Source organism: Tachyglossus aculeatus, chromosome 1 (genome assembly GCF_015852505.1).
Source record: "Tachyglossus aculeatus isolate mTacAcu1 chromosome 1, mTacAcu1.pri, whole genome shotgun sequence".
Taxonomy (NCBI): domain Eukaryota; kingdom Metazoa; phylum Chordata; class Mammalia; order Monotremata; family Tachyglossidae; genus Tachyglossus; species Tachyglossus aculeatus.
Window position 1 is genome coordinate 95251770 of NC_052066.1, and position 21302 is coordinate 95273071.

The 21302-nt window shown below is 46.3% G+C and overlaps 1 protein-coding gene across 2 annotated transcripts in view; it reads right to left on the reverse strand.

Annotated features, from left to right (window-relative positions):
* The window catches only part of PID1 (phosphotyrosine interaction domain containing 1), a 143484-nt gene extending 123351 nt beyond the window's left edge, over window positions 1-20133 (reverse strand). Inside the window, exons 1-2 of one of the 2 annotated variants that reach the window (XM_038751079.1) lie at window positions 20041-20133; window positions 19053-19162 (exon numbers count right to left, since the gene is read on the reverse strand). In XM_038751079.1, the coding sequence (XP_038607007.1) occupies window positions 19053-19162; window positions 20041-20065 (135 nt within the window). In that variant the 5' untranslated portion in view covers window positions 20066-20133. Of the gene's footprint in view, window positions 1-17280; window positions 17386-19052; window positions 19163-20040 lie in introns of those variants that run through there. The other variant, XM_038751098.1, reaches the window with a different exon arrangement.
* Between the last annotated feature and the right edge of the window lie 1169 nt (window positions 20134-21302).

The following is a 21302-nucleotide window of genomic DNA, read 5'->3' on the forward strand; positions in this document are numbered from 1 at the left end:
GCATCCATGGCTTAGATCTGGCCAGCCATGCTGCCACAAAGCTGTTTCAAAATGTAAAAGAATCGGATCGATCAATTGTATTTATTGAGTGCTTTCTGTGTGCAGAGCACTGTACTAAGCACTTGTGAGAGTACAATACCACAGAGTTGGTAGACACGTTCCCTGCCCAAAGTGAGCTTACAGTCTAGAGGGGGAGATAGGCATTAATATAAATAAACAAATTACAGATATGTACAGAAGTGCTGTGGGGCTGGAGCCCGGGGGCGGGGTGGGCCGGGAGGGGATGAATAAAGGGAGCAAATGGGCGAAGCATACGGGAGTGGGAGAAGAGGAAATGAGGGCTTAGTCAGGGAATCCTCTTGGAGGAGTTGTGCCTTCAATAAGGCTTTGAAGCAGGGGAGAGTAATCGTCTATCAGATATGAAGAGGGAGGGCATTCCAGGCCAGAAGCAAGATAAGGGAGAGAGATCAGGGGAGAGATAGACCCAGCTCCTCAGTGTCATTTTCTGGAGTCTGGCTCTACTAATGGTGTCAAATGATTTTGTATGGTTTATGAAATTCATATAGAGGTTTGGTGCTTCCCTCTGCACTTTTTGTGTATCTAATGCGTGGCAAAGATCATATCTGCCCTCTGATTCAGGGAGCCGACAGTCAAGAATATTTTTCCAGTAACCATTTGGAAGGTCTCTGTTGAAGATTTTGCCAGCAGTAACAAAGAGATGTCTCAATAGTTGCCACAGTCTGATTTTTAACTTCTCTTCTTGAAGATGGGGAGGGTATTGTGATGCTATATCTCAGTGTTGCATATGGAAAAACTGAGGTGAGTGTTTGAGCAGTGTGTGCCTCCATATTTCCAGAAAATAATTTATAGACATTACTACAGTGTTCTGCACTCAGTGGACACTCAATAAATGCTATTGATTGGTGTGCATTAAGTGCTAAGGGTGACTAATGGGATGACCTGATTCAGAAAGTGGGAATCAACTGGAGAAAGCTGTATCTCTCATGGAAACACAGTGTTCACTTCATTGTCTTAGAAATTCAAAATACTTTGAATGAGAGAGAAATTGCTTTATTTCTCTTTAAAAAGATTCTTTCCTAAAAGATCTTCCTGTCTGGTCATAGCACTATTGTTTCAGAAAGGCAAGCACTGTATTTTGGCCTGAAGAAAGAAATAAGCTACATTTGAAACTGACCATCCCTTGATCTGCATTAGAGATAATTCTAAATTCCCATCATTCCTTATAATAATAATGATAATGATTGTGATGTCTATTGCCCACTAAATAGTGCCAAGGGTTGAGGTATTACCCACTAACTACTGCCAAGCAAAGGGGTAGAGAACAGCACTTCTATCCATACCTGTCATTGATTTATTTTTATTTATGGTCAGTCTCCCTCTCTAGACTGGAAGCTCACTGTGGGCAAGGAATGTGTCTATTATATTGTTGGAATGTACTCTCCTGAGCACTTATTACAGTGCTCTGCATGCAGTAAATGTTCAAATAAGTATGATTGAACAAATACAAGATAATTAGGTTGGATGTAATCCAAACATTATCCAAACACCTATTATTATCAAAATCATTATTATTGTATTTGTTAAACACTTACTATGTGTTAAGCACTATTCTAAGTGCTGGGTAGATAATACCAATGATAATAATAATAATAACAGTAATAATAATATTTGTTGAGCACTTACTATGTGCCAAGCACTGTATTAAGAGCTGGGGTAGGTACAAGATAATCAGATCCCACATGGGGCTCACAGTCACAAATGGGCATTGAATCCACATTTTACAGATGAGGGAACTGAGGCACAGAGAAGTTGAATAACTTGCCTAAGGTCACATAGGGGGTATATTGAGGAGTCAGAATTAGAACCCAGGTCCTCAGACTCACAAGCCTGTGATCTTTCCACTAGGCCACACTGTTTCCCAAGTTAATCAGGTTGGATGCAATACAAACATTATCCAAACACTTATTATCATTATTATTATTGTATTTATTTAGCACTTACAATGCATCAAGCACTCTTCTAAGCACTGGGGTAGATACAAGTTAATCAGGTCAGACACAGTCCCTGTCCCACATGGGACTCATGGTCTAAGTAATCAATCAGTCATAATTATTGACTGCTTACTAAGTGCAGAGCACTGTACTAAGTGCTTGGGAAAGTACAATAAAACAGAGTTGGTACACATGTTCCCTGCCCACCACAAGCTTACATTCTAGAGGAGGCGATACGCAATAATATAAATCAATAAATAAATTATGAATATTACCTAAGTGCTGTGGGTGAGGAGGGAAGAGTGAATAAAGGGTGCAAATCCAAGCACCAGGTCAATGTAGAGGGGAATGGGAGAAAAGGAAATGAGGGCTTAGTCAGGGAAGTTCTCTTAGATGAGAGATGCCTTCAGTAAGGCTTTGAAGGTGGGGAGAGTCATCATCTGTAGGATATGAAGGGGGAGGGCGTTCCAGGTCAGAGGGGTCAGCAGCTATATAGATGAGATCGAGTGTAGTGTGTAGATTAGCATTAGAGGAGCGAAGTGTGTGGGCTGGATGATAGAAGAAAATCAGAGAGGTAAGTTAGGAGGGGGCAAGGTGATTGAATACTTTAAAGCAGATGGTAAAGAGTTTCTGTTTGATGCAGAGGTGGATGGATAGCCACTGGAGGCTCTTGAGTGGGGAAACATGGACTGAATGATACTGTAGAAAAATGATCTGGGCAGCAGAGTGAAATATGGACTGAATTGCAGGGAGACAGAGGCAGGGAAGTAGGCAAGGAGGCTGTTGGAGTAATCAAAGTGGGATAGGAGAAGTGCTTGGATTAATACGGTAGCAGTTTGGATAGAGAGCAAAGGGTGGATTTTAGTGATGCTGTGAAGAGTGAAATGACAGGATTTGATGACAGATTGAATAGACTAATTGATTTCCCATTTAACCACTGAGGTACAGATAAATTAAGTGACTAGCTCAAGGTCACATGGCAGGCAACTTGTAGAACCGGGGTTAAACCCAGGTGCTCTAACTCCCAGACTCGTGCTGCTTCCACTAGGCTACACTGCTCCAAACATTACCCATCTATTATCTGAACATCTCCCTAATCACCCCCAGGAATAACGGGAAGCTTGTGGAACCCAATCATGAGAAAATGGGGAAAAAGCTAGCAGCCTCCTATACGCAGATGTACGCATCTCTTTCCTCTCTGGTTTCTTTCTGGACCTGAGAGTATTCTTATTCCAGTAAATCCTTGTGGGCTCAACTGGGAAATTAAACCCTTTACCTCCTCACCCATCTCTACCCATATCTTGTCTTGGACTCCAAGCACCAGTTCCTTTTCCAAGCTTAAACAGTATCCCATAACCTAAAACATCTCTGTGGCTTCAACTAGCATCTGCTCTTCAGGCAGGTGTGTGCACTTAGAGGCAAAAAGAAGAGTCCCTTTTGAAGGGAGGGCAAATTTTGTCTTTGACAGCTATCTCAGGTGACTAAACCAGCAAACAAGAATCTCCAGGGCCCCTGAAATGAAAACAAGCAGAGAAAGGGGAGGATTCAACCCCCACCCCAAGGACCCTATTAAAAACTATTCTGTAGCTGGAATTCTACAAGGTCTACTGGTCAACAAGGGATTTCCAGGAAATGATGGGGAAAGAATGGCTTCATTTACATCAAGAGCGCTACACTAAATGTGCTTAACCCCAAATGAAAAGTCAGTTTAACCTTATTGAGAAACTCAGAAATCATCAGAAATAAAATAAGTGCACCTCTTTAAGTTACTTAATTTGGAATTCCTATAAAATCTAATTTCATGTCTTAATCCCTCTGCCCTGAAATGCTTCAAGGTTTTAATAAGGCTTGGTCTTGGGATCTTTTTGTGAGTTTTTTTTCTTTATAGCAGAAATCTCATTTTCAATCTAGAGGACATTTAATATCTTAAAAGTAGATTTCTGATTAGCAAGGATATTAAATTTCATTTAGTAAAAAAAAACCTCTGTTTACCTGGCTAAGAGGTAAAAGAGTACATTGACCCTTTACCATAAAACTTAAGATGGAAAGGAAACAAACCACATTAAAACCTTGTTAATTTCTGCTAAGGGGAATTCTGAGTTAGTGAATAATCTGAATTGTGGGTGGGCTCTTAAAATTGTTTTATTATCATCTTGTGTGTGTGTCTCCCTGTGTGTCTGTGAAGCTGAGGCTGCTTTGCATATAGTAAGCACTTAATAAATGCCATCATTATTATTATTGTTTCTGTACTTGCCCATCTCTTTTTCTGACTGTCTCTTTAAACTGCCCAGGTCAGCAGGAGAGTCAAGTGTGCTGGACCTGCCTCTTCTCAGTTCTCTCTTCCTTAGAACAAAACTGAGGCTCAGTGGAAAGAGCACGGGCTTTGGAGTCAGAGGTCAGGGGCTCAAATCCCAGCTCTGCCAACTGTCAGCTGTGTGACTTTGGGCAAGTCACTTAACTTCTCTGTGCCTCAGTTCCCTCATCTGTAAAATGGGGATTAAGACTGTGAGCCCCACGTGGGGCAACCTGATCACCTTGTATCCCCCCCAGTGCTTAGAACCATGCTTTGCACATAGTAAGTGCTTAACAAATACCATCATCATCATTATTATTATTATTATTCCTCTGGCAGTAAATAGAGACAAAGAAAGGAGCAGCAGATTCTAAATTCTCTGATCCCCAGATTGCCTTGTTCACTATAAAATTGGGCCATACAGGCAGACCATATAGTCAAGAATCAATCAAATGTATTTATTGAGCACTTACTGAGTACAGAGCACCGTATTAAGCTCTTGGAAGACTAGAACAAAGTTGGTAGACATGTTCCCTGCCCATAAAGAGCTTACAATCTAGAGGGGGAGACAGACATTAGTGTAAATAAACACATTATGGGTAAGTGCATATGTGCTGTGGGGCTGAGGGTGGAGTGAGTAAAGTGTGCAAATCCAAGTGTAAGGGTTACAAAGAAGGTTGTAGGGGAAGAGGAAATGAGGGCTTAGTCAGAGAAGGCCTCTTGGAGGAGATTTGCATTTAATAAGGCTTTGAAGGTGGAGAGAGTGTGTGTCTGTCAGATATGAAGGGGAAGGGAGTTTCAGTCAAATACTATGAATGAACTTATGAATTCAATTTCCCCAAGCACTTTGTACATGGACATCTCTGATTAGGGCTCTTTGGTTGTATAGCATTCCCCTAAATTAACAGCTTTCCAAGGCCATTCATTTTCTACATAGCATAAGGAATGTAGAAGGAAGAAAATGGAGGGGGAGGAGAGGAGACAGAGATGACCTTCCTAGGCTAACTGGGACAAGATAAGCTTCCTGAATTCATAAAATGCTGTTTTGAAGATTTTTTTACTTGGCCTTAAATCAAAGTAGTAAAACTGTTCTAGACACACTAGTGCACTACACTCCATTCAGAAGCCCAATGCTTCCAAGTTGAGGTTATTTAATTCCTGGCGGAAGAATCTGCAATGTCCTAGAATGAACTCCAAAGACCACTCCCTTCTCTCCCTCCCTTGAAAGAACCATTAGGCCTGAAGCCTGAGCCACACTTTAACTTTTAGTTGCCCTGGGGCTAGCAGGAACTGAACAACCATTCACAGCCCAGACCCAACCTTGATGTGTCTTTAATGACTTTGATTTTGGACGAAGCATCTTTACTGAAAGTGAGATAATAATATTAATAAGGCATTTGTTAAGTGCTTACTATGTGCCAAGCACTATTCTAAGCACTGGGGTAGAAAAAGGGTAATCAGGTTGTCCCACGTGGGGCTCACACTTTAAATCTCCATTTTATAGATGAGGTAACTGAGGCACAGACAAATTAAGTGACTTGCCCAAAGTCACACAGCTGATTAAACGGTGGAGCCAGGATTAGAACCTAGGACCTCTGACTCCCAAGCCCGTGCTCTTTCCACTAAGCCACACTACTTTTTTCAGAGATCATCTTTTGTGGGATTGACTTCATAGTCTCTGGAAGACAAATGGTCTTTATCAAGGGAAAATCTGCCTTTCCAGGCTTATTGAAGGGGTTTTCTAAAGCTCCAGGAGCACTCTTGGCCCAGTTGCGTAAGAACCAAGAAGCGGCATGGCCTAGTGAAAAGATCTCGGACCTGAGAGTCAGAGAATGTGGTTTCAAATCCCAGCTCTGCCACTTGTTTGCTGTGTGACCTTGGGCAAGTCACTTACCTTCTCTGTGCCTGAGTTTCTTTATCTGTAAAATGGGGATTCAATAGCTGGTCTCCCTCCTATTTAGACTGTGAGCCCCATGTGGGATAGGGACTGTGTCCAACCTGATTATTTTGTATCTATCTCAGTACTTCATACAGTTTTTGGCACAGGTCAATCAATTGATTGTATTTCTTGAGCCCTTACTGTGTGCCAAGCAACATTCATTCATTCATTCAATTGTATTAATTGAGCGCTTACTGTGTGCAGAGCACTGTACTAAGCGCTTGGGAAGTACAAGTTGGCAACATATAGAGACGGTCCCTGCCCAACAGTGGGCTCACAGTCTAGAAGGGGGAGACAGAGAACAAAACAAAACATATTAACAAAATAAAAAAGTAGAATAAATATGTACAAGTAAAATAAATAGAGTAATAAATACGTACAAACACATATACATATATACAGGTGCTGTGGGGAAGGGAAGGACATAAGGCGGGGGGGATGGAGAGGGGGAGGGGGCGAGAGGAAGGAGGGGGCTCAGTCTGGGAAGGCCTCCTGGAGGAGGTGAGCTCTCAGTAGGGCCTTGAAGGGAGGAAGAGAGCTAGTTTGGCGGATGTGGGGAGGTAGGGCATTCCAGGCCAGGGGGATGACGTGGGCCGGGACTTGGAGAGGACTTGGGAGAGTACTAAGGACTTGGGAGAGTGTGATATACCAGCGTTGGTAGACATGTTTCCAGCCCAACAGGAGCTTAGAGGGAGCTTACAGCCTAAAGGGAACTCTAGATAGCAAGCAAAATAATAATTTAATAGGTAACAAATATAAAATGAAATAAAATAAAATAAAATAAAATAAAATAAAATAAAATAAAATAAAAGTAAAATAAAATAAAATAGAACCCTGAGAAAACACACTCCATTCCTGGGCATGCCAGTTTCTCTTTAAATTCTTGAACTCCTCATCTTCCCACCCAAATCCTCTACTCCCCTTGACTTTCCCATCACTGTAACAGCACCACATCTTCCCTGACTCAGCTGGCAACCTAGGTATTGTCCTCCACTCATCTCTCTTGTCCAACCCAAATCACCAAAATCTGTCAGTTCCACCTTCACATTGATAAGATCCTCCCTCTCCTCTCCATCCAAACTGCCATCATATTGATCCATATTGGATCATATTGATCCAAGCAGCGTGGCTCAGTGGAAAGAGCCCGGGCTTTGGAATCAGAGGTCATGGGTTCAAATTCCAGCTCTGCCAATTGTCAGCAGTGTGACTTTGGGCAAGTCACTTAACTTCTCTGTGCCTCAGTTACCTCATCTGTAAAATGGGGGTTATGATTGTGAGCACCATGTGGGACAACCTGATCACCTTGTACCTCCCCAGTGATGTGCTTAGAACAGTGCTCTGCACATAGTAAGTGCTTAATAAATGCCATCATTATTATTATTATTATTATTATCCATGCAATTAGTGCAGTGCATGACACCAAATGGGAGGTCAGGAAATTATAATAATTATTATAATAATCATATCAACAACAATGCCAAGCACTGTTTTAATCACTGGAGTAGATATTAGGTTATCAGTTTGAACATAGTCCCTGACCAGCATGGGGCTCACAATCTTGTTGAGAAGGAGTAGGATTTAAACCCCACATAATTTTATAGATAAGGAAACTGAGGCACAGAAAACTTAAGTGACTTCCCCAAAGTCACAGCAGACAGGTGGCAAAGCCAAGATTAAAACCCAGGTCCCTCTGAATCCCACGCCCATGCTCTTTCTCAAATATTACTACTATTATTACTTTCCCTGTGATCAAGTTGAAGGACTTCTGGCTCTAAAAGGGGGTGTCTTACATGGGGGTAAAGGACAGCGTCAAACACAAATGCAATTACAGGAAGTGATACATGTACCCAGTCTGTCTGTACCCTTTTAAATGGATCAAATACTAGGATCCAGGAACTCCAAGCTGCCTGCCCACCCCTTTTGCTGGCTGCGAGTTCACATGCCCGTTCTGAGGTTCAAACAGTGGTCTGAACAGATTCCAAGAGGTGCTTGGGATGAAACCCACTGGAATCCCAGACTGGAGGATGAGCACGGAGGTTGGTGCCCCCGAGAGGGAATTGGGACACAATCCTGACCCCTGAAAAGGCAGAGGAATCAATCAAGCAATCGTATTTATTGAGCGCTTATTGTTTGCAGAGCACTGTACTAAGAGCTTGGGAAGTACAAGTTGGCAACATATAGAGACGGTCCCTACCCAACAGTGGGCTCACAGTCTAGAAGGGGGAGACAGAGAACAAAACAAAACATATTAACAAAATAAAATAAATAGAATAGATATGTACAGGTAAAATAGAGTAATAAATATGTACAAACATATATACATATATACAGGTGCTGTGGGGAAGGGAAGGAGGCAAGGCGGGGGGGGATGGAGGGGGAAGGAGAGGGAGAGGAAAGAGGGGGCTCAGTCTGGGAAGGCCGCCTGGAGGAGGAAGATACAGGAGAGGCAGTATCACCCAGAGCCCAGGCAAGGTCGAGGGGATAGTTATCCTGCTGACAAGCCTATTGCCCTCATGACCGGAAAGACCCTCTCACTGGGAGGGCGGGAGCTTCCCAACAACCTCTTTGGCATAGCAGTTCCGATGGATCGTCACAGACTGGCATCTGTAAGAAAAGTGGGGAAAGCAGTTCAATTCAAACTGCCTCGAGTTCCCCCTTAGAAAGGGCCTGATTTGGACTCAGCCTGCTGTGAGCCTTGGCAGGGGGACTCGCCAAAATGAGCCAACTCCATAACAAGGAGAAAACTCAGGGGTCTGGCTTCAGACACATAGGAAACAGTGGCTCTTTTTTCAGCAACTGTCTGGGAAACCTCCCACCTCTGCCTCCCAAAGGCTTGCTCTGAACAGAACGGGGTCAAAGAAGACATTCTCCGTTTCAGGACATGGGTACGAAATTCACCCAGAAAGGAAGATTCAACTGAATCGCCATTCCCATGACGTTCTGACACACAAACCTGCCACCAAGAGGTTGCAAAAATGAAACGATTCTCCAACACTGTTAAGCAAAAGAGGACAGGTGGGATTCTCCCCTTTGAGGTGGACTGAATCTTCCAATGAAATAGAAATTCCCAGCAAGTGGTAAGCAGCAGGAGCTGCATGGGATAGTGAATAGAGCTCCAACCTGTTGCCAACTTGTACTTCCCAAGCGCTTAGTACAGTGCTCTGCACACAGTAAGCGCTCAATAAATACAATTGAATGAATGAATGAATGAACCTAAGAGTCAGAAGGTCATGCGTTCTAATCCCAGCTCTACCACTTGTCTGATGTGTGACCTTGGGCAAGTCACTTCACTTCTCTGTGCCTCAATTCCCTCACCAGTAAAATGGGGATTGAGACCGTGAGCCCCACAATGGGACAAGGACTGTGTCCAACCCAATTAGCTTGTATCCACCCCAGGGCCTAGGACAATGCCTGGCACATAATAAGTGCTTAACAAATACCACAATTATTATTATTATTATTTGCACAGGATACTGGTCAGTTATCATCAAAGCATTACTAGTAATAGTAGTGTGATGTTATTCCTTGAGCCATAAACTGTAAGCTAAACTGTAAACTCAATTTCTAGACTGTAAGGTCTTTATAGTTAGGGATCATGTCTACCAATTATAGTGTACTCTTCCAAATGCTTAGTACAGTGCACTGCCCACAGAAAGCCCTCAGTAAATATTATTGACATGGAAAAGTCCAACAGAAGCACCAGAGACCATTGCTGCCCACTCTGCAGGGGAGATGGAGGCGATAGCCCTCAGCCATCCTTTGAGGTGGGCTACCACTTGCTCATCCCAGGTCTTTAACAAGATCTGAGAATTTTCCTTCAGGGCTAAAAAAACCCACACTATGGCTTTCTGTCCTATGAGCTCTCTGAAACCTGTCCCCCTGCCAGTCCTTATCCTTCCTAAAATATTTGCCGCCTTGCGGCACTCCAATCAAAATGGAAATTTGGTGTCTGGGCAAGACAAATTCCCTCCCCTCAGGGAGCTTTCATTCTAATGGAGCAGATGAACATAAAAATAGTTGCAAATAGTGGAAGCAGAATAAATATAATAATTTTTTTTAAAAGTGGTATTTATAAAGCACTTACAATGTATTAATAAAGCACTGTACTAAGCATTGGGATAGATACAAACTAAACAGGCTGGACACAGTCTAAATTCCACTTAGGGTTCACAGTCCATCTCTACTTTACAGATGAGGTAACTGAGGTGCAGAGAAATTAAGTGACTTTTCCAAGGTCACACAGCAGACAAGTGGCAGAGTCAGGATTAGAACCCAGGTTCCTCTGACTCCCAGTCCAGTACTCTTTTCACCAGGCCATGCTTTTTCTCACAGATGCAAGTCAGGGATCATGTACAATCCTCTATCAGATGCCAACAAAGACTGAGTCTGGGTAGAAAAAATATAAAAAAGCTAGAGGGGGCAGTTGGGTTGATGTGAGGTAGCAGTGGTGTTTGGAAATAACATTAATAACAGTTGGTATTTGTCAAACACTTACTACGTGGCAAATGCCATACTAAGCCCGGGAGTAGATACAAGGAAATCAGGTCGGATATAGTCCCTGTCCTACATGGGCTCACAGTCTAACCAGGAGGGAGAACTGGCACTGAATCCTCAGTTTACAGATGAGGAAACTGAGGCAAAGAGAAGTGAAGTGACTTGCCCGAGGTACCACAGCGAGGGAAGCAGCATGGCTCAGTGGAAAGAGCCCGGTCTTTGGAGTCGGAGGTCATGGGTTTGAATCCTGGCCCCGCCAAATGTCTGCTGTGTGACCTTGGGCAAGTCACTTCCCTTCTCTGAACCTCAGTTACCTCGTCTGTAAAATGGGGATGAAGACTGGGAGCCCCACGTGGGACAACCTGATCACCTTGTATCCCCCCGGCACTTAGAACAGTGCTTTGCACATAGTAAGCGCTTAACAAATGCCATCATTATTATTACCACAGCAGGCCAGTGGTAGAGACAAGATTAGAATCCAGGTTGTGTGACTCCCAAGCCCTTGTTCTTTCCACTAGACTGTACTGCTTCTCTGAAGAGGGAAGAGCAGGAGATAGGGAGACAGGTGAGAAAGATGGATGTCTGAATGGATGAATCCAGTAGATTTTGTAGCAGAAGAATGGTAGACTTTGACAGTTGTTTGAATGTGAGAGCTGAAAGATAATTAGTGATTGAGGATGACACTAAGGCGCTGGAGACTGAAGATGATGTCAACAGAGATGGGGAAGTTTAGAAGGGGGGATTCTAGAAGAGATACAGGCACAGTTAGCAAACACGGCAATCAATCAGTAGAATTTATTCAGTACCTACTGTGTGCAGATCACTGTACTAAGCACTCGAGAGAGTATAATAGAATCAGTAAACATATTTCCAGCCCTCAAAGAGTTTTACGGCTTACTGGGAGAAACAGACACTATAATAAATTATAGATAGGAGGAAGTAACAGAATTAACAGATATAAACATAGAAGTGCTACAGGAGTGGAGCTGTGAATGCATAGGGATTAGGGAGCAGAAGATTTGAAATGACAGTTGGGGATTTAAGGGGGAGATAAGCAATCAATCAGGGCTGGCTTTTTTATGGTATTTGTTAAGCTCTTACTATGGGCAGGGAATGTGTCTGTTTGTTGTATTGTACACTCCCAAGCACTTAGTACAGTGCTCCGCTCACAGTAAGTGCTCAATAAATACGATTGATTGACTGTCAGGCACTGTACTAAGCACTGGGGCAGGTAAAAGCAAATCAGGTTGGACACAGTACACAATCCCTATCCTAGGTGAGGCTCACAGTCTTAATCCCCATTTTACAGAAGAGGTAAATGAGGCACAGAGAAGTTAAATGACTTACCCAAGGGCACACAACAGACAAGTGGTGGAGCCAGGTTTAGAATCCAGGTCTTTATGACTTCCAGGCCCTTGCTTTATCCACTAGGCAATACTGCTTCTTGGAGGGGAAGTGATTTTTTTTAGAAGTGATTTTTGATGAGGACAGCAGTGACCTGTCAGATGGGCAGGGACTGTCTCTCTTTATTGTTGTATTGTACTTTCCAAGCACTTAGTACAGTGCTCTGCACACAGTAAGTGCTCAATAAATAAGTACTATTGAATCATCATCATCATCATCATCATCATCAATCGTATTTATTGAGCACTTACTATGTGCAGAGCACTGTACTAAGCGCTTGGGAAGTACAAATTGGCAACATATAGAGACAGTCCCTACCCAACAGTGGGCTCACAGTCTAAAAGGGGGAGACAGAGAACAAAACCAAACATACTAACAAAATAAAATAAATGGAATAGATATGTACAAATAAAATAAATAAATAAATAGAGTAATAAATATGTACAAACATATATACATATATACAGGTGCTGTGGGGAAGGGAAGGAGGTAAGATGAGGGGATGGAGAGGGGGACGAGGGGGAGAGGAAGGAAGGGGCTCAGTCTGGGAAGGCCTCCTGGAGGAGGTGAGCTCTCAGTAGGGCCTTGAAGGGAGGAAGAGAGCTAGCTTGGTGGACGGGCAGAGGGAGGGCATTCCAGGCCCGGGGGATGACGTGGGCTGGGGGTCGATGGCGGGACAGGCGAGAGCGAGGTATGGTGAGGAGATTAGCGGCGGAGGAGCGGAGGGTGCGGGCTGGGCTGTAGAAGGAGAGAAGGGAGGTGAGGTAGGAGGGGGCGAGGTGATGGACAGCCTTGAAGCCCAGGGTGAGGAGTTTCTGCCTGATGCGCAGATTGATTGGTAGCCACTGGAGATTTTTGAGGAGGGGAGTGATATGTCCAGAGCGTTTCTGGACAAAGATAATCCGGGCAGCAGCATGAAGTATGGATTGAAGTGGAGAGAGACACGAGGATGGGAGATCAGAGAGAAGGCTGATGCAGTAGTCCAGACGGGATAGGATGAGAGCTTGAATGAGCAGGGTAGCGGTTGGGATGGAGAGGAAAGGGCGGATCTTGGCAATGTTGTGGAGCTGAGACCGGCAGGTTTTGGTCACGGCTTGGATGTGAGGGGTAAATGAGAGAGCGGAGTCGAGGATGACACCAAGGTTGCGGGCTTGTGAGATGGGAAGGATGGTAGTGCCGTCAACAGAGATGGGAAAGTCAGGGAGAGGGCAAGGTTTGGGATGAACGTGAAGGGAGAGGGAGTTTCAGGAAGAAGGAAAGGAGTGAGCAAAAGGTCAGCTGTGGAAGAGATGAGGACAAGGACCAGTGAATAGGTGAATTTCAGAGGAACAAAGGGTGTGAGATGGACTGTAGTGGGAGAAAAAAGTGGTAAGTATGGGGAGAGAGCTGATTGAGTGCTTTAAAGCAAATGGTCAGGAATTTCTGCTTGATATGAAGAGGAATGGGTAACAGTTTTAGGTATTTGAGGATTGGGGAGGCATGCAGAATGAAGTTTTAGAAAAATGATCTGGGCAGCAGAGTGAAGTCTGAACTGGAGAGGGAGAGAGTGGAGGCCAGATTATCAGTGAGGAGGCTGATGTGGTAATCAAGTCTGGATAATACAATTCCTGGACCAGATTAAGCAGCTGGGGGTAGGGCAGACTGAAAAGGGTAGGGACTTGAAGCAGAAGGGTCCATAAGGAGGCTATTGCAATAATCCATCTGGGAGGTGATGAGGGGTTGAGCCAGAGTAACATTAGTGAGGGAGGAGAGGAAGGCTTAGATCTCAGAAATATTAGAAGGGGGTTGGGGAGGGAAGAAACTGGCAGAATTTACAGACCAAATTTCCAGTAAGGAGAGGAATCAAAGATAACACCAAGAACAGAAACTTCGGGAATAGGAAGGATGGTGGTGTTGTTGATGACGACGGAGACGTTAGGAGAAGGAGAGGAGGAGAAGTACAGTTTTTGCTATATTGAGTCAATCGCCAGCAAGACATCTAAGTGGAGATTTCATGAAGAAGGAGAAGCAGTGTGGCCTAGTGGAAAGAGCATGGGCCTGGGTGTCAGAGGACTGGGTTAGAGAAGCAGCATGGCTCAGTGGAAAGACCGGGCTTGGGAGTCAGAGGTCGTGGGTTCTAATCCCAGCTCCGCCACTTGTCAGCTGTATGACTTTGGACAGGTCACAACTTCTCTGTGCCTCAGTTCCCTCATCTGTAAAATGGGGGTTAAGACTGTGGGCCCCACATGGGACAAACTTGATTACCTTGTATCACCCGACCCAGCACTTAGAACAGTGCATTGGCACATAGTAAGTGCTTTAACAAATACCAAAATTATTATTATTATTATTATTATTCTGGTCCCTCTGACCCTCTAGGCTGTAAACTCTTCGGCAGAAGAATCTATCAACTCTATTATACTGTACTCTCCCAAGCACTTAGTACAGTGTCCTGCACACAGTAAGTACTCGATCAATATAATTGTGTGCTGTGTGACCTTGAGCAAGTCTCTTAACTTCTCTGTGCCTCAGCTCCCTCATCTGTAAAATGGGATTTAAGACTGTGAGCCCCAGATGGGATAGGGACAGTGTCCAACCTGATTATCTTCTATCAACCCAAGCGTTTAGAACAGTGCTTGGCATATAGTAAATGTTAAATACCATTTAAAAAAGAGAGAGAGAGAAAGCGCTGAGTTTGTAAAACCAAGGAGAGGACAGGGCTGGGGCCATAAATCCACACAGAGTAGGTAAAGTTGCCGAAACCATGTGAAAGGAAGAGCTGACCAAGAGAATGAGTGTGGCATAAAAGGAGTCAAGGGCTCAGTACAGCTTTTCTCTTTTCAGTATTTTAGGATTGGAAGATTACCAACTGATGAGTGGGTGTCTGTACACATGTTTTCTTTGGAGGGGCTGGTGGGGGGTAAAGGCTGGTTTTAATAGCATATCTTTGGGAACTGACAGCTAAATGAATCCTGTTTTTGTCTTGAGTAAATTACTTTCCAACCAAGTCATAAGCTCTGTGATAGTCACTCCAGAACTTGCATTGCTTTTCTTGGCTGGGAAGGAGGGCCCTGGACCGAACATACATCTTCTCCCCTTCCCTCGGTAAAATGCATGGATCGTTTCAAAGTCAAATTCTTGTATTCAGACATGCCAGAGCATGATTTTTTTTAAATCACCAAAAACATCACATTTGCAGCTGGAAAATCATAGAAACCAAAGATGATTTTTTTTTTTTTTAATGAGGAAATATACACGCTTAGAACACTAGCCAGAACAGCTCGGTTGCCAAGTGTCATTGAAGCGCACACACTTTCCTAAGCGAAACACACTATGTGGGAATCACTGAAACAGAGTAACACTTAAAAATGCTTCAGAGGCCCAGGACACAAAAGCAGCAGAGAAGAAACATTGGCAACTTTTTCCACAGACTCTTCCAAAGAAAGCTACTCCTGCGTTGGTGATCTCTCCTAAAGAGACGATCTCTTGTAGAGGGATTATAAATCCTCAAGGTGAAGAGTGAGTCTTCTACTTGCAGGGTATGATTCTCATGTGAAGCTCGGCTCACGGTAGGTCCTCGATAAAGGCTGCTGCTGATTTTAGGAGAAGCAGTATAGCCTTTATGAAAAGTGCATGGGCCTGGGAGTCAGAGGACCTGAGTTCTAATCCCTGCTCTGCCACTTATCTGCTGTGTGACCTTGGGCAAGGCATTTCACTTCTCTTTGCCTCAGTTTCCTCACTGGCAAAATGATAATTCAATACCCGTTCTCCCTCCTACTTAGAATATGGCATCCATGTGGGAGCTGATAATCCTGTATCTTGTATCTCCCTCTCCCAGCATTTAGAACAGTGTTTGACACATGATAAGCACTTAACAAATGCCACAATCAATATTATTACTATTATGTTGATGATGATGATGGTGCTGAGAGGTACTCCTCAGAGGGTAAGGGGCAGCCCATCACCAGTATGCCATGAGACGTGCCAAAGTCTATCCAGATGAGGATTACATGATTCTGTTGTGTCGGCATCCATTTTTTTATGGTATTTGTTAAGCACTTACTATGTGCCAGACACTGAACTAAGCACTGGGAAGATACAGGCAACACAGGTTGGATACAGTCCGTGTCCTACATGGGGCTCACAATTTTAATCCCCATTTTACAGATGAAGTCCCAAAGCACAGAGAAGTGAAGTGACTTGCCCAAGGTCAGACAAGTGGAGGAGTTAGGATTAGAACCCAGGTCCTTCTGACTCCCAGGCCCATGTTCTATCCACCAGGCAACTCTGCCTCTCATGATTTTGAGAGTGAATCAGGGCCCGAGAAGCTGGAACTCTGCACCCCCACCATGGCCACCAAAGCCTGGTGATCTGTTTCTTTCTTCTCAGCCCAACTGCCCAAACAGTTGGGAGGGCAGAGAAGGTCTCAACCAACTCTGTTACATTGTGTTCTCCCAAGTACATAGTAAAGTGCCCTGTACACAGTAAGTGCTCAGTACTTACAGTTGATTGAATGATTGCCTGAACAATCAGATCTGGTTTCCCTGCTTCTAAGGAACGGGAGATTTGGAGGCAGGGACACTCTTTCCCCCTAAACTGAGCTTACAATTTGCCTTTGCTATGTACGCTCCTTTCACTGTAGAGTTTCAGCATCAATCGGTCAATCATTCAGTCAGTGGTATCTTTTGAGCACTTACTGTATGTACAGCACTGTACTAAGCGCTTGGGGGAGTACAATAGAACACTATAACAGAGTTGGTAGACACGGGATGCAGGTGGCCTCAGTGAGTCATCTTTTTCTTGGGGAACAGATACTCCGGGAAGCCGAAACTACTCTGAGTGCAAGAGTCCCATTCTGTTCATACGCAGAGGTTTCAAATTTTCCATTCAGGATCCACTGCGAAGTTTTCCTGCCCCCGCTCATTCCCTTTAGATGCCCCAGTCCCTGAAAAGCTGGGGGGGGGGGGGGGAGAAGGGTTGCCCCTCAAAGTCAACTCTGAAAAAGACACGGTTCTGGGCCTGCCTAGAGTTTGTCTATGTCTGGAGGGGAGTGGGGAAATTCATCTGGCAACCGAGCTTCCCACTGCATCTGGAGAATATTTAAGAGTGAAAGGCAAGGCGAGGACCCTAGAGCAAAGACAAACCCGAACTCCCGAGACCTCAGAACGTGTCGCTGATGATTCTGAAAGCCTTCCAGCTTGTCCAAACTTGGCAGCTTGTTGCTCAACCCCCGGCACTCCCGTCCATCTCCTAGCCCTGCGGGAGCCACACCGGTGAAGCCATCTGCCTCCCAGGCACGGCTGCCCACCGCATTCCGGCTCTCAGAAAACAGGAAAGGGGAAGTAAAGGGAATGGAAACCAAGGGCAGGGGAAAGGGAAAGGAAGGGAAGGGAAAGGAAAGGGTGGAGAAGGGGAAGAGAAAGGAAAAGGGGAAGGGAAGGGAACGGAAGGGAAAGGGAAAGGGAACGGTAAGGGAAGGGGAAGGGAAAGGATAAGGAAGGGAAGGGAAGGGGAAGGGAAAGGATAAGGGAAGAGAAAGGATAGGGGAAGGGAAAGGATAGGGGAAGGGAAAGGATAGGGGAAGGGAAAGGATAGGGGAAGGGAAAGGATAGGGAAAGGGAAAGGATAGGGAAAGGGAAAGGATAGGGAAAGGGAAAGGATAGGGAAAGGGAAAGGATAGGGAAAGGGAAAGGACAGGGTAGGGAAAGGAAAGGGTTCCCCTCCCCACATGGCCCCCGGGCCCAGCCGAGCCCGGATTGTTGTCTTTAGCTCTGCTCTCTGGACAAAGCCGCCGCTTTGGCACATCTGCCCAATCGTTTCAGAAGGCAGAAAGCCTCTGGGGTTCCAGAAACCTCTCCCCAGACCAGAGGAGCCGCCCGGTGGGGCACTGTGCTCGCCCACCCCTGCCTACCTCCGCGGACCGGGGACCCCGGCCACCGGCTCCGAGACCTGCGGGGGACGGGGAATGGGGCGGGGAATGAGGCTGAGAAGCGGGCAGGAGGTGGATGGGGAACGGGATGGAGCAGGGACTGGAGCAGGGAATGAGGCAGGAGATGGATGGGGAACGGGATGGAGCGGGGAATGAAGCAGGGAATGAGGCAGGAGATGGGGAACGGGATGGAGAAGGGAATGAGGCAGGAGATGGATGGGGAACGGGATGGAGCAGGGAATGGAGCAAGGAACGAGGCAGGAGACAGGGAAGGAGCCGGTGATAGGGCAGTGGATGGAGCAGGGAAGGAGGAAGGAAATGGGGAACGGAATGGAGCAGGGAATGGGGAAGGAAATGAGGCAGAAGCCGGGGAATGGGATAGAGCGGAGAATAGAGTAAGGAATGAGGCAGGAGACTGGGAACGAGCCGGGGATAGGGCAGTGGATGGACCAGAGACTGAGGCAGGAGACGGGGAACGGGATGGATCAGGGAATGGAGAAGAGAATGAGGCAGGAGATGGGGAGCGGGATGGATCAGAGAATGGGGCAGGGAATGAGGCAGGAAATGGGGAGCGGGATGGATCAGAGAATAAAGCAGGGAATGAGGCAGGAAATGGGGAGCGGGATGGAGCAGGGAATGGACCAAGAAAGGCGGGGAAGAAGCCGGGGACAGGGCAGTGGATGGAGCCGGGAGTGAGGCCGGAGATGGGGAAAGGGATGGATCAGAGAACGGAGCAGAGAATGAGGCAGGAGATGGGAAGTGGGATGGATTAAAGAATGGAGCAGGGAATGGAGCAAGGAAGACGGGGAAGAAGCCAGGGATAGGGCAGTGGATGGAGCAGGGGATGGGGTCTGGAATGGGGAAGAGGGGGGCAGGAGGCGGGCCTGGGGATGGGGACCAGGCTGAGGATGGGGCTGGGGATGGAGATGGAGTAGGGGGTTGGAGAAGACGTTGGAATGGGGATGGGGTCGTGTCTGCCCGATCCCCCCGGCCGCCCCTCACCTGCAGTCTCTCGCTGGCGGGCTGCCACATCCTGCCGGGGCCCGGGGGATGGAGGGCGGGTGGGCACTGCTGAGGGGCACGGGCTCCTCCGGAGCTGGCGAGGGATGTGTCTGTCCCCGGGAGAGGAGAGAGGGGCGGGGGGCGCGATCAGGCCCTTGCTCCAGCTGCCCACCACCTCTAGCTCCTGTCCGCGTCCCTTCTGCTTCCTTCCCCCTTCTTCCTCCTCTTCCCACCTTCCCCCCTCCCTCCTTCTCTCTCCTCCCCCTTCTCTTCTCCCTCCTCTTCCTTCACCCTCCGCCTTTTTCCCCTCCCTCCCTCCTCCATCCCCCTTGCTGTCCCGCTGCTAGAGCCCACCCAGCCCCCTGAGCTGGCCCAGCGCCGGGTGGGTCCAGCCAGGGTCATTCCAGCGTTTAGTACAGTGCTTGGCACATAGTAAGCGCTTAACAAATAGCATCATTATTTTACCGGAGGGGACAGAGAAGGGGCTGGGGGGCTTGGCCTTGCAGCGAGAGTAGGGGGCTTGGGAGAGGAGGGGGAAGGAAGGATGAGGAGCAGTGGAAGAAGATTCCGTTCTTGGACAGGGATTGTCTCTATATCATTCCTTCGTTCAATCGTATTTATTGAGCGCGGACTGTGTGCAGAGCACTGTACTAAGTGCTTGGAAAGTACAATTCGGCAACGGAGACAATCCCTACCCAACAACGGGCTTACAGTCTAGAAGGGGGGAGATAGGCAACAAACAAGTAGACAGGCATCAATAGCATCAAAATAAACAAATATAATTATAGATATATACACACACATCATTAAACAAATAGAATAATAAATATTTGCATATATACACAAGTGCTTTGCTACTGAGTTGTACTTTCCAAGCACTTAGTATAGTGCTCTGCACATGGTAAACGCTCAATAAATACGACTGAATGAATGAATGAAAGATTTCTTGATTCCGGGCAGACTAGGCTGCCCCCCCCCGAGGATATACCTGGGAGGTGGAAGGAGGTGGGCATGTGCTCCAGTTGTGGGCCAGGACAAGCCAGGTGAATCCAGGGCCTGGATTTTGAAAGTCTGGAAGTACTTCCCTGAGTGCTTAGCCCAGTGCTCTGCACACAGTAAGCATTCAATAAAATGTCATTGATTTATCGGACATCTGTCATTAGCTGAGGGTCCTGGGGCCTAGCTGGGAAGATGTCGACGAATGAATTCATTCAATCGTATTTACTGAGCGCCGTGTGCAGAGCACTGTTCTAAGCGCTTGGAAAGTATAATTCAATGAATGGTGTACCCTGCACCAGGGTTAAAGCTCTGTCTGAGCCGCCCCCAGCCACCCCCACGGTATGTGACCCCTTGGCTCTCCCAGGTGGCATCTTTCCTGCGCATTTATTTGTGCAGCGCTCCTGGCTAGGGGCCGGGGGTTGGCACCGTCATGGTGGGCTGCATTTCCAGCCTGCCCGTCGTCAATGCCAAACCGAGAGCTCCATCTTCCCGGGGCCTGGCTGAGTTACTGACGGAGGGGGAGTCCCTCTCCTCTTCTGGCTGGGATCAAGGTTGGGGTGGCGCGGAGGCGAAGAGCGCAGATTAAAACGACTTCCTTTGTTTTGGCTTTTATTTCCAGGGAGCGCCGCCTGGCGGAGGTGAATCCCAGACAAAGAACATTTACATTTTCATTCCCACCCTTCTCTCCAGCACTTCCCGCTTATTGCTTAGGCCCAAAGTGGGCAGGACGCAGATGGCAGCATTGGCGCTAATCAGCCTGAACGTGACTGGGCCCAGGTGTGCCTCCGGATCGGACAGCTGCCACCTGAAGGCTTCGATCCCATTAGATCCCAGCTCGAGTCGACCCAGACCCCTGCAGCTGTACCCGGGAAAGGCCTTTTAGTGAGGAGTCCATAATTTGGGTTCACTTGAGGCCTGGGTTGTAAAACAATGCCCCGGACCCACTAAGTCAGGAAAGTAACTACATTTCTCTGTAACAGATGCTTTTGTCCTACTAATTGCCCACACTGAAGTCTCTCTCTGTCTCAGCCCCAATGTGGTTTTTCAAAGATTGAGGTTGTTGTTAGAGCTGGGTTCCATTTGGGGTGAATGTTAACAATTAGCATGTGCAGCCAAATGGACAGCCCACCTTCCTTTTCTTTCTGTTCCTCTCCTATCTCCACCACTCATTCCCATGGATTCATTCTTCACTGGTTTCCATTCAGTTTGAAATTCCCAGATTTCTACAAGACTGAAAGCTCCTTGAGGGCA